This window comes from Alligator mississippiensis, chromosome 1 (assembly GCF_030867095.1).
Source record: "Alligator mississippiensis isolate rAllMis1 chromosome 1, rAllMis1, whole genome shotgun sequence".
In the NCBI taxonomy this organism is placed as follows: Eukaryota; Metazoa; Chordata; order Crocodylia; family Alligatoridae; genus Alligator; species Alligator mississippiensis.
The window spans coordinates 111,121,939-111,135,632 of record NC_081824.1 but is presented as its reverse complement, the minus strand read 5'-3'; the positions used below and the strand labels follow the sequence as shown (position 1 = coordinate 111,135,632).

The following is a 13,694-nucleotide window of genomic DNA, read 5'->3' as shown; positions in this document are numbered from 1 at the left end:
GGCAGAAGGGAAGAGTTGAGACAATTAAAAGTATATGGGTGATAATGCAGCTTATCGTATGCCTATGTGTGTTTGCTCACATATCACTAAAATGTTCAAATTTAGCCATCTCCTAAAGTGAAGCATCTAAATACGAATTTACAGTAAGCTTCTAGATAAGTCGCCTAATTTCTAAGTATGTACAGCTCTTTTTTTTCCTTAAAAAATGAATTACTGTTAAAAACTGAAGTGTCAGGGAAAGATACTGGAACAAACTGATAAATAGCAGGATATCATGTTGTTAATCCAAGAGCTTTAACTAAGTTTATATATGAAATATCTGAAATGACAAAATAAAATTGCTCAATATAATCAGCTATTATGCCAGAAAAATGGAAGGTTTGTACCTGGCTTTCATAAGGTCATTGAGGCTGTATGTGGGAATTTGAAACTAGCTATTGCAATATAGCGTATACTGTTTGTGAGAGAGAGAGAGAGTGTTTATCTTTGGAATGATAGTTTTATTAAATGCCTGGGTGAAAATGATGTTATGGGATCTGTCCAGCACAGCTTTGGGAAATGAGTTTAATTTTGGAAAATTGAGTGATGGTATGAGTAGAATATGGCTATGTGCACACATTCATTTGTATAGCTGCAAAAATAGAAGTCTATGGGAATGTACACACATTGTGAGCTCCCTGGCTAGTGTGCTACAAAATCCTCACTAAGTTGTGCTCTCCAGCCAGGGGGCAATAGGGGGCTTTTCCGTAGTTACCCCCTTCCCCCGCACCCTCACAGGAGCCTGTCAGTGAGCCCAGTCAGCTGTTGCTGTCACAGCTCCCCTATCAGCTGCTTGCTGCCCCAAAAGCAACATTTCAGCCAGCCTGTGGGACTCCTGCAGATGCCAGAAATTCAGGGGTGAAGTGAGCAGGCTGCGGTAACCCCCTTGCTGCTGCTTGCCCATCACTGGGGCTAAGTACAGGCAGTCAGAAAGCCCAAGTCTGAATCAGTTCAGTCTTTGCAGGTTAGTCTAAGCTGCATAGATTGAACCAATAAGCAAGTGAAGAGACATTCACTTTTGATTCCGGAAATGCAGCCTTACACTTTCGGTGGCCTAGGCCAGAAGTTGGGACGGGGGGGAGGGGGAGGCACTAGAACATGCCTACCTGCTCAGCTGATGAAGACAGCTTGACAAAGGCTAGCCCACCCACCCTGTGGTAGGGAGGGGAAGAGTTGTGGGGGAGGTGCAAAGCATCTTGGGATGTGGGGGACAGACAATGAGTTAACTTGAAGCTGAAGGGGATCTGGAACAGAAGTTCAATAATGTTATTTAACCTAAATCAGTTAAGTCTGATACTACACCCATCTTAAACCAGTTTTGGCCATTTTTAAAGTTGTTTTAGTGCATTAAACTACTGTTGTGTTACAGATTTGAACTAGTGTCCAATCACTTATACCATTTTCTGTGTAATATCTGTCCCTAGCCTGGAAGTGGGTCTTGATTCAGCCTGCAAAGCTCAATGCAGTCTATATCAAGCCCATAAGGAGCTCTGCGGACAGGATCCAACCCAGGTTTGACACCTGTGATTTTAAATTAGTGTATCAGTTGATGTGTAGCAGTATTCTTCCGGATTTGTAATTGCGTGGTGCTGCTGCCTGATGGTACCCTGTCAACTTCTTCCACAGGCGAAAATATTACAATGCTCACAGCCTGGCTCCAACTCCAACCAAGAGAGAAAAAAAAGTTTCCAAAAAAACTATTGAAAAGTTACTAAGCAACTTGTAAATCTTCCTGGTGTCAGATCAAGGAAATGCCTTTAAAAAACAGAAAAATGAGTAAGATCAGGTAGTAGAGGAAAGATGGTCTTGTGATTTGAGCTGTGACGCTAGTACTAAAGATCTGGGTAACTCAGTCAGAGACCTTCCTGGCTCCAGTAAATCAGTTAATTTTTCTCCACCTTAGTATTCCCCTCTGAAATAGGATAATATCTCTTTTGAATATCATGAAGTAATCCAAAACTCTGATGAATGGATGTCATATATGCCTCAGTTCAGCAAAGTCTTTAAAAAGGTCCTCAAATTGGTGTGAAAACTTTAAGCTTAACAGGGCATATGCCTAAAATAAAATTTAAAGCATGAATACAGTGATCAATACATTCTTACTTTAAAATATGTTGCTTTCTAAGTGGTTTGTTTTGGTTGTCTAATATATTTCTGTTTCAGAGTTTGCATGAAAGTTATTCTGTGCTTTCTTTAATAATACTGATAAAGTATTTTTTCTTTACAGAGCTACAGGCAACCAGCTGCTTTCATAGTTACACAACATCCTTTGCCAAACACTGTGAAAGATTTCTGGAGATTAGTGTATGACTATGGCTGCACCTCTCTTGTGATGCTGAATGAAGTTGACTTAGCACAGGTTAGCTTGGTGCATGGGGTGGGTGGCGTTTGGTATACAAATTAATAAATCAATGTGATTTCACTAGGTAATAGAGTGCATGTAATTACGATGTCATTACATTCTATATATACCATGACGAAGGTTTTTATTAGCTAATTACAACTAATGACTATATTACTGCTGTTCTGTCAAGACCAAGTATTACAATTGCAGGCAAATACGATAATATAACTCAAATTTTAATTATGTCTACTTTATCCTTGTACAGGGCTGCCCACAATATTGGCCTGAAGAAGGAATGCTGAGATATGGTCCTATTCAAGTAGAATGCATGTCTTGTACAATGGATTGTGATGTGATAAACAGAATTTTCAGGATATGCAATCTAACAAGAGTAAGCATTATTTTAATAGTAATTAACTAGTTAACACTATTAGGTGAATATATGGATTTGTATTTTAAATAGTATTTAAGATACAGTAGTGATGTTTTTAAGACATTCTGAGCATTTTAAATGTGTTCCGGGGATAGAGGGGGAGCCATTCTAATTAAAGGGCCCGCAGCATCTCATGTATCCCCATTAAATGAGCTTTAGTTAAAGTGGCCCTGCCACCAATTTGAAGCCCAGGGATGCTAATACATGGAGGCTGGCTGGAGCACGCTAATTAGCACACTCCCACAGACTTGATTAAAGGTTTATTGCAGTTCCAAATAGAATTTCTCACCACTTGTAAGGGTGCAGGGGATGGGGGGGATGGGTGTAGAGGGGGCAGGTATGGGGGATGCAAAGGTCTGGAGGGGCAGGTTGCAGGGAGGTGCAGGCACTGGTGGGGGTCACAGACAGCAGGGGACAGACAGAGGGGGAAAGGTAGCAGGGGGAAGGCACAGGCAGCAAGCTTCCAACATGGCAAGAAGCAAATGGCAGGGCAGCCAGGTGCAAGGGGGAGAGGCAAAGAGGGCAAGGAGGAGGTGTCTGGGCCTGGCTGCTTTTCTAGCCATAGCTGTGGGAGGACAAATTTAAGATGACCCTCAACTAATTAGATTCTATCCATGGAAAAGTATAGATTTCATAATAATCCCATGGAATTATTATAAATAAATCCATGGAAAATTATAAATTAGATAGAATCTAATTATTGGTGTTCAGGGAGGGTGGGGTTCATCTTAAATTCAGTGTTGCCTTGGATTTGTGTAAATATAGTATATAGTTACCACCTCTGAGGTGTATGGGCTACAAAATGAAGCAGACAAATTGACAGTCTGCAAAGCCTGTGTGAAAAGCCTTTTCAGATTAGGCTGGCTTAAAGGTTTGCACCACTTTTCCCTGATCTTCGTTTTTATTGTTCCTTACAGCTCCACTAACAATGCAGTTTCATTTCCTTCACCCAGTCAAGCATTTTGCTATGCTAGCCTCTCCTCTGTTGTTTTGACGTCCTCTCAAACCCTTTTAGCTAGCTACCAGCTCCTCCTTGAGATCACTGAAAGCTCACTTCTGCCATTTTGCGGACAAGAACTAAGTAAAAAAAAATGTTGTATTCACCAACGGGTTTTGTACCTTTGTAACTATCCCTGGTTGATTCCCCTCACTTGTTCTGTCTTGTATTTAACAATCAAGCTCTGAATACAGTGAGCTGTGTCTCTAGCATATCTCTTCACCTTTCTTAAATATTAAAACATTGAAGGGAAATATGTTATGTTATTGTTTTTCCAAATACTTTTTTATTGCGTTTTTTTTTTAAACCCTGAACTCAGAGCTAGTTTAGATTTTGGCCATTTTTTATCCAAACCCCCACACTCAGATTGTGATGAATCTTAAGTAAAATGTTTTCATCCCCATTTCTTATTCTCCTTCAGGGAAATACAGTACTGTTAAGCAAAAGAACACCTACAAACAATTATAATCCTCTGTCTTCTAGTGTCCTTCTTTCTTTCATTCAGTTCTCATTTTAGTCTCCTTTTCTTCTTTCTGCTTCTGTGTTTTGGCTTTTAACATGTTTTGTTCCTTTCTGTTCCCTTATTTCCTTTAGGTCTTGCTTTTGACACTTTCTTTCTCACATCTCTTTTCTTCTAAGCCTGCCCCTGCTACAGGAAGCCGGACAGAGTAGGTTATTTATTCTTCAGGGCAGCAAGGCAGAGCAGAGCTGCTTGTGATATTTTAAGCCCATCCCAGCACTCTTCCTATCTCAAGTCTAGTGTGGAAATGGGTCAGAGAGTTATACCAGGACCATCCAAATGTGATGGGCTGGCAAAATGGGAAAAGGCTGTGACCATTCATATTTGAGCCAAAAGAATGTATTCATAATTTATAACACAAAATAGTTTATTTGGGTAAGAACTACAGATGGAAGTGTGTGGCCACTTCTGTTTTTCTATAAGGTCCAGAAATTCCATGATTTGACTGCAGAGGGCCATTCAGAATTAATTAAAAAAAAACGATTTTTCTTTTAGAATCCATAGATATACCTCTATAACAACTGTGGCACTGAAAAAAATAATGGCCCAATAAACTTTGTCTCATTCTGACAGAAATTACTCCAGAACATTTTCTTCTGTAACCTGCTTCTGCCACAGTGGGACCCTTACACTTTTGCTTTTTAGGCATACTCAGCTCTGCACATGTGTGGAATGGCATTTGCCATAATGTGTACTGTTTCTCATTGGGTTCCACATTATTTGGTCTGTTTGGTTTCCTGAACTCAGTTCTATAGATGCCTTGTTAACATGAAGTTGTTTGTCTTCTCTTAGCCCCAGGAAGGCTATCTGATGGTGCAGCAATTCCAATATTTGGGATGGACTTCTCACAGAGATGTACCAGCTTCCAAACGTTCATTCTTGAAGCTAATTCTCCAGGTTGAAAAATGGCAAGAGGAATGTGAAGAAGGGGAGGGCCGGATGATCATTCACTGTCTGTGAGTAATTTCTTTAAAGCCAGCTGGGTACATGGCACCAACTCTAACTGTTGTTTAGCATCCAGTTTTTTAATTTAAATTCAACCCCACACTTCCTTCTGCACATGTCGTTTTTCTTACTCTTCCTTCATTTTGTCACTTTTATTACTTTTCACTCACACCCAGGTTTTTCTAGACAAGAGCCTTGGTATCATGGTAAGGAGTGACCTTGGTATCATGGTAGTTTGAATCTTATCTGTTAGATGCATATTCTTTTCCTAGAGCTTCTCGGAGTTGCTTATATTCTCCATTTACATGTAATGGCAGTTTTTTTCTAGGCGACTATAAGAGTATTCCTGTGTCTTCTGATCCAGTGCCATTGCATTGTTGAATTATTCCAGAAGGAAACTCCTTTGTACCAAGTGGCAATAGAGTATTTATAGCTTTTCATATATACATGGCATAGTTCTCCAACATGATTGCAGGATTTGGTATCATCATGGACAAAGAATATGCGTTTGTGAAGTTGGAGGACTTCGTAGAGCGTATCTGTCATAATGATGCAGGAATATGATGTAGGAAAAAGTACCTTCATTTCTTAGTGCTACAATTTAAAAAGGGGATAAAACTCCTAAGTTCATCACATACATAAGAGTAAGAAATTCATTTAAAAAAAAGAGATGTAAGAATTCAGTGTCACCAATCTTTTATTGGACCCAACTACTTGGTTGAGATAGGCAAGCTTTCAGGTATTTCAGGTACTGTGTCTATTCCCAACCATGCAGTTTGCCCAGTAAAAGATATGACCCACAAGAATTCACGTCTCAGATTTCCTGGACCATCACAGTAAAAATAGCACCTCAACACCACCATTAAAAAGTTATTTTCAGGGGAAAAAGTCAATATAATCGTTCTTTTTGTACATTTAGGGTGCATCTATATGTGCACTTTACTGCAGCATTGACTAATTAGCCCCTCAGTAAAGTGTTACTGTCTACATGTGCACCCATAATAGGGTACAGCAAATTAATTAACTCCACCATAACATAGTATTATCAGTCATAGTACTCTCTTATGGCGCTGTTATTTACTGCACCAAAACACGTGTGTAGACGGTGACAGGGGTTGGCTGGGGCATGAGTACTAATGTTCGGGGCCTGCCTTCTGCGTGGCTTCACACTTTAGCACTTTCATGCCCCAGACAGCCCCTCTGCCGCATAACATCTCAGCTCAGAGCCAGGGGCTAACCTAAGCTTGCTGCTAGCCCAGGGCTGCTCCAACCCAACTCAAACTGCTGTTGTCCTGAGAGGACATGCAGACACTGCACCCAGGAGCACTTGACTCTGAGTAGCACAGATAGTTTTGGAGTTTATCACATCGCATTATTTACATGTGTAGATGCACCCTCTGTGACTAGAAAATGATTAATCTATTTTGTACCATGTTTCAAATTAAAGCTTAAATTTTAACTTTTATTAAAAGCTATATTATTTTAAATGTTATAAAATGCATACAAAGAGATTTCTAATTAGATGCTCAAAGAGATACTTTTTGATGCTTAACTGTAACAGCATTGTGGGTCACCAGTACAGTGTCCATAGAATTTTGGAATTTTGTGTAATTTAAATTTAAGCGAAAAATAGCACATCTACAAAACTTTTGAAATCATATTAAATCAAATTAGTGGTTTATCTGAAGGTTAACCAGAGATCAAATCAAAGATACATCACACTTTATTCCTGTTAGATGAGACAAATGGAAAAATGTTGTACTTTATATTCATAGCACTTGCTTTTCATTTCTACTGCCCATTTAAGCTGTATTATAACAGAGCTAGGCTACATAATGGGTTATAAAGCACCAACATGCAGAGGAAATGATTAGGAGGAGCATCATTGTATCAGTAAAGTTGAATGTTTCACATCACATCCACTGGAGTGCAAAAGAATTGGGACTCACCCTACACAAAACCTGACAAAATTAAAGAAGTTCAGATTAGTGTGACTGATAAATGTGTATGTACCAGAGGCATTAGCTCTGTTGTTTTATCTGCTTTCAGGAACGGTGGTGGTCGAAGTGGGATGTTCTGTGCCATAGGCATAGTTGTTGAAATGGTCAAAAGGCAAAGTGTGGTTGATGTTTTCCACGCAGTAAAGACTTTACGGAACAGTAAGCCAAACATGGTAGAAACCCCGGTAAGTTAGAGCATGTTGAACTGCATTCAGGCAGCTAGAGAACAAGGTGAAAAATATGCAGTCTGTGTGGATATGCTCACTTGGGATCACTCACTCTCACTTGTGATTCAGGGGATTGTTCATTGTTTCAATGGTGTTATCTAAGTGTGAGATCCTTTCTGCTGTGCTCACAGTGCAACACAATTCATATCAGAATTCATCTGTGAGAGCAAGCAAAGCTTTCTTCATTTTATCTGACCACCCATCTGGAGCCATACTGAGGTGGGTCTATGCAGAGGCATAACTAGGGAGGGGGACCTGTCTTCACCTGCCTCAGGGACTGAAAGTCCCTGGCTGCTGCTGGGGGATGTGCGCACCCTGTCATTGCTGCTAAAGAAATGGCACAGTGTCCCTGCATTTAGCTCCTGTTGCTGTAGCTGTAGCACAGGGCTCCTGCATCACCACAGACTCCCCAAGGAGCTGTCATACTGGATCCCTCCCTGGATATGTTACTGGGTCTATGAACAGCCAGCTCTATCTGCCACAGTGGAATTCTACCACTGAGTTCAACATCCTGGATTAGTGGAGCATTAGGAAATGATACATCCTGGACTTGGGAAGCTTATTGTTTGCTCTCATTGCATCATAAAAGGCTGGGTTGTATATTTCGGAAGGCCACTGCTCTCCTAGCATTATTACCTAATACTTTTAAAGGCAAATATTCTGTACAATATGGGTGTACTGTAATCTCTCAAAATAACACAGTATATTTAGAGAAAATTTCATTTTATTTCACTCACACAGGCTATTCCAAAAGTTAATAAATAGGAAAAAAAAACATATAAATACAAAACACTGTATTTTTTAATTGTAGCTGCTGTATCTGGGTCTCAGCTGCCCAGTGAGATATGCTCATCTGTGACACTGGCTCCTGAGAGGAGTCAAATGATATTGTAATGATTATTTCCTTTTGCTGTTTGAATTATTATTAGCAGAGAGAGGTAGCTAGTCATGTTAACTGGAAATCAAGCAGAAAGGAAGGTAATGACGCACCTTATAGGCTAATGCCTAACTTAAAGATCAGTCTTTTGTTTTCCCAGTGCAGCTTTAACATTATTCCTTCTACCCTTAAAATTAAAAGCTGGATGTGAAATCCTTTGGAAAAACAAATCAGTCCTTCATGATTATTTTTTTCTTAAGGAGGGCTAAATATGAAAGCAGGTTAGAAATTAGTTTGGCATTTCTGCCATTAGACTCCGATGCTGCCAACAGTGTCACAAATACCATCACTTTTCTCAGCCAGATGGCTGCCTACAGCACTACGCTCAGATATCTCAATTGAAATTAAAAACATTCAGAGTTTATGCATAGTAAAAATTGCTTTTGACCCTGTGAACCTGCATATAAACAAAGTAGGTGCAGTTTTCCTTTCCATGAGTGCCCTTTTTACAGGTGTCAGCATTAACAAAACCACCATACTGTAAGCATGCCATATTTCTGTGGCATGATTTACATAATGATTGTTTGTGACTTTTGTCCACTGGTACCAGGCGAATGAAACAATGGCTAGAATCTTAACAGGTGTTATCAAGTAATCCTGCAGAAATGTCTACAACCCTATCTTTTTTTCATTTGCCACGTAGTAGACTTTTGAGAGAGAGGCTTGTATTGCTGCACGGATTCTAGGTCACTGCTGTGAGTAAAAGCACCTTAGATCACATGGAAAATTACATGTGCTACTGTAAAAAGAGACCCCAGTGTATATTGTGTGTGATTCTGGAAATGATCTGAATATTTATTGTTAGGTTTAAGATAGCCCCGAATTCCAGTGCAGTTTCAATTTGCAGGTTACTGAATTTCCGTAGGTATGTGTTTCTGTGGTGTTGTGCCGTGGGGGTTTTTATTCAGAACTCTTGAACAAAGGTAGCAGCTGTTGAGTCGTTAGTAAGAAAACAAACCAGGAAAACCAATGTAACATTGTCATCTGCCCTACATTCAGCAAGATGATCAGATAACAAAAATGAGCAGCAGAACTGAACCTTAAAGTTATCCCCACCACTTCCTGCTAATGGATTGTATTGACTTACTTTGCAAACTACAGTAAACCGTGCGCGCAGGTTCATTTTTTTTAGCTTTAAAGGGTTATGGAATGGAATCTACTTCCTTCCCTTTTATTGACCCCCCGCCCTCAAAGTATTGACATTGAACAGTAACCTAGTTAAAGGATAAACACTTGGTACAGTCAGTTTGCATAGCTGTACTTGCTTATCTCCTCATTTAAATGAGCCTTCTGATCTATTTGACATTATATTATCACAATTGCAAAAACTGGCTTTAGGCCTGATGCAGTTCAGCATCACAGTTAAATATTTCCTTGCTGTGGTAATAAGATGTTGATGCTGGTTAACTGCTAAATACCATCAGACTTAAAAACGTAAGCTGTCAGTTGTTTAGTGGATGAAGTTCTGCACCACAGAAATGCTCTGACAGATCATGAAAACTACATGTTTTGTCACTAACTCAGAAGCTGAACAAACCACATTGGGAAATGAATAGTTTATTGCTGTCTGTGGCCAGTTCCCTTGTTTGTAGGCTGAGATTTTCAGTCAGAGCTGGCAGCATACTCCTGAGTTTAAAAAAAAAAAACAAAAAAAAACCATGTGAGACTTGTATTAAGTAAAATGGCACAACAGTAGGAAATTAATATAATTGCTCATAGATCTGTCGCCTCTTTAATATTTTAGACTGTTTAATTTTCTCTCTTTTCAGGAGCAATATCGTTTCTGCTATGATGTCGCTTTGGAGTATCTTGAATCATCTTAGTTGGAACAGATGCAACAAAGTGCACCAAGTGTACGAAGCCCAATAAACTGTTTAAACAACAGTTCTTGAACCTGTGAAGAAACATTTTAGTGAGAGGGACTTTTAAATTTTAAATGCAAAAGTATTTTTCTTATGAAGTTGTGTATCTTATTAGAAGAACTCAGTCTGTTTCTATGCCTATATACAGTATCAACATTTAGTGCCACATAAATAAATTCAATGAAAACCAGAGTCAGAAGAGATTTGCTTAAATTTTGACTTTTCCGTGTTTGTATATGTGGCAGTCTCACTTACAGTAGAGCCACCATCTGTTGCATGTATGAATATATAGTATTAATTTTCCCTTTCTTTCTTTTGATAAATTGTTAAAGTAAAATCACAGTGCAGAATGGTAGTAAAATTCATTCTTTATACGTTTCAAGTGTTGCAAATATATATATAAATGGCTTATTTTGTTTGAATGTGCAATGATGGCTGGATCACAAAGTTCTTTATAGAGAAATTTAAACATAAGCCAAAGACTCAAGTGTAAATATGTCTATATGGAGAAAGCACATTGTATTTATTGTTTACTTGCATTCCTTTTTCGATGGCTGGAAAAACAATAATTTTTCTTGGAGAAAGCTTTTTTTTGCTGAAATCAAGTGTAAACGATTTTTGTAGTTTATTTTTTGTATGTTTTAGTGCAAGTAGAAGGCATACTTTTTATGCATAGATCAGGAAACATTGGTATAGTGGTTTTGTTGTGTACATGCTTGTGAATTAAATCCATGTAAACAACTCTGTTATAGAAGGTCTTTAAGTACAGGACCAAAATCAGAACGTTTTGCTGAAGATGTATAGTTTTTCACAGTTGCATTAGTTAAATACTGATCAAATGAATATATAAGGAAACTGCACATGTGCAAATGGCCTTGCTTATAACTTGCACAATGTTGGAAGTAGTTTTTAAGCACCATTACAGTTTTAAGGGAACACATTGTTCACCAAATCTTGAAGTACAGGTCAAGACAAGAAGGCAGCAAATATCCTTTCAGGGTAAGAAATATTTGTTTGTAAAATGTTTATTTTGATGTTTACAGACGTGTAAGCTTTGGCCTCAACAAAGCAACATTGGAATAAATCAATGCCAGATTCTGGTTATGGTGTTGGTGTACAAAATATCCATGTGTTTTACTTAGTTCTTGATCCATATGTTCATAAGTCTTGACATATTTTGTTAACTGAGTCAATTCCAGTGTCTATTGTTTTTTAGAATTGACAGTAAATGACAAGGTGCTTATAAATACTTATGTAAAGTACGAATGAATTAAACTTTTATAAAAAAAAAAAAAGATTCTAGATTATTTCCTATTTGAATAGCAGCTCTTTTATTATCATTGGCAAAATACAAGTCTTTCACAGAGTAGATCATCCATATTTGTGCAACACATTCTGTAGAAGAAAAAATGCATGCTCTTTTCACTTTGGTGTTTCAAGACAGATATGAAAAAGTATCTCCATGCAAAAACAGGAACTTGGCATTTCTTTTTATACAACAGAAGAAATGTCATACTGGGTCAAACCACAGGGCCATCTAGCCCTATCTCTGTCTCTGCGCCAGAGGGTGGATGCTAAAGGAAAGAGTATTTATACAGGGCCTATCCAGACTGATCCATCTCTTGCTCCTCTCTCCCTACAGCTTCTAGAGGAAACTCAGAGGCTTAGGAAGTTGTAATTTTGAAGTTGCACCCCTACTATCATATTTAATACTCACCGATGGATCTGTCATCCACAAATTTGTTCAGTCCTCTTTTGAACCTGGTTAAATTTTCAGCCTCCACAACATTTTATGGCAATGAGTTCCAAAAGTTAATTACTTAGGGAGTGTGTAGATGAAATGGGGGCCTTAAATTGAAGTGGTGGGTTTTAAAAATACCGCTTCAATTTAGGGCTGATTAAACCCCCGTGTTGTGCACACACCCCATTGACTTATCTGCCTCTGTGGTGGGGAGGGGAGGACAAGCTGCCAGTGGACGGAGCGGTCCCTGGGCTGTGGAGGGGGAGACTGGTGCACCCAACTCTGACGGTCCTGGGGGGCACTGCGGAGGGAAGCATTGGGTACCCGCACAGCTCAGGCGGGCAGGCAGGTCCCAATGGGTGGAGATCAGGCTCACTGCTTTTCTTGTGCAGAGCCTGCTTTCCCAGGCTGCTGCTAGGCTGCCTGCAGGGCTTCCTGCAGAGCCAGAGAGCTGCACGGAGCCTGGTGCTTCGCTCCGCGGCTATAGGGTCAGCAAACTAAAACTCCTCGAAGGAGTTTTAGTTTGCTGCACCCCGAGTCATTTAAGGTGCATTACACTACTGAATTTCCTACAGCGGCTGAAATTCATGCTCAATACTCCACCGAGGTGTGCAAATACCAACACCATTAAAGCAGTGCAAAAGCATTTAGCCCGCTTTAAAGTGTCATGCACACACGCCTCTCGTTTCGTCTACACACGGCCCTCAATTCACCTTCCAAATACGTTGGTGCCATGAAAACATCAATAAAAATATTCAGAGAGTTTTAAAATGTCTCTCCTGCTTCACAGTACATAGAACCCCACATCGGCTTGCTCCAGATTTCTCATCTAATTCAAGCTCCTGCCCATAAAAATTCTGGATGGCCAAGGCTGTTGAGGTTTACCTCATTAAAAATAATGTGTGCCGCTCCACTTGCAATACAGACAATGAAATCTAACTTGAATGAAAAGGTTCAGATTGCAATAACCATTATCCTTGGTAGGGAAGAATATTACAGAGACTGTAGAACATGAGATCCAAAGCAGTCTTGACCTGAGCAACCTCTGACTCTTATCTTATTTCTCATCCCAACAAAACAAATATCAGGTGACTCATGCTTCAGTATAGTTTTCCTGAATGAGTGATTAATTAACAGTGACATTTTTTCCTTGAAATTTAAATATGTTGACATGGGTATGTAGTTTTTGTATGCTCTTACTTTTTTACAGTGACAGTGATTTTTATGCATACTTAATGGTGCAAGAGTCAGTCATGGGAAATTGCTCCATGATGGTCTGGTGAGAGAGATGCCTCAGAAATTTCATCCTGCACTAAAGATGCATATGTACCATATTTTCTCACATACACATGCCCATAATCAAACATGCATCTTGTTCTTAGAAGACAGAATATAGAAAAAAAGTTCTTGAGTTATAGCCAACTGCGATATAAAGTCCTCCTGGGAACAGTGTCCAGAAAGTGTGGCATCCACATCCCAGGACATAGCCTGGGTGAAGCAGCAGACAGCAGGAACTCCCTGATGTGGCAGGGATAGGATTATTCTATGTTACACAAGATTAGGCCTCAGACTTCTGCAAAACTGTTAATTCTTTACTGTAAGTAGGTCTCTATATATGTTCCTATAAATGTGGTTTCCACATCACAAGT

The 13,694-nt window shown here is 39.4% G+C and overlaps 1 protein-coding gene across 5 annotated transcripts in view; it reads left to right on the top strand.

Annotated features, from left to right (window-relative positions):
* PTPRK (protein tyrosine phosphatase receptor type K) overlaps positions 1-11,599 on the top strand; it is a 621,814-nt gene extending 610,215 nt beyond the window's left edge. For all 5 annotated transcript variants that reach the window (XM_059712907.1, XM_059712905.1, XM_059712912.1 and 2 more), the window contains 5 exons: positions 2,267-2,398; positions 2,649-2,774; positions 5,126-5,289; positions 7,328-7,463; positions 10,212-11,599. In XM_059712907.1, coding sequence (XP_059568890.1) covers positions 2,267-2,398; positions 2,649-2,774; positions 5,126-5,289; positions 7,328-7,463; positions 10,212-10,265 — 612 coding nt within the window. In that variant the 3' untranslated portion in view covers positions 10,266-11,599. The remainder of the gene's footprint in view (positions 1-2,266; positions 2,399-2,648; positions 2,775-5,125; positions 5,290-7,327; positions 7,464-10,211) is intronic.
* Positions 11,600-13,694: the final 2,095 nt, after the last annotated feature.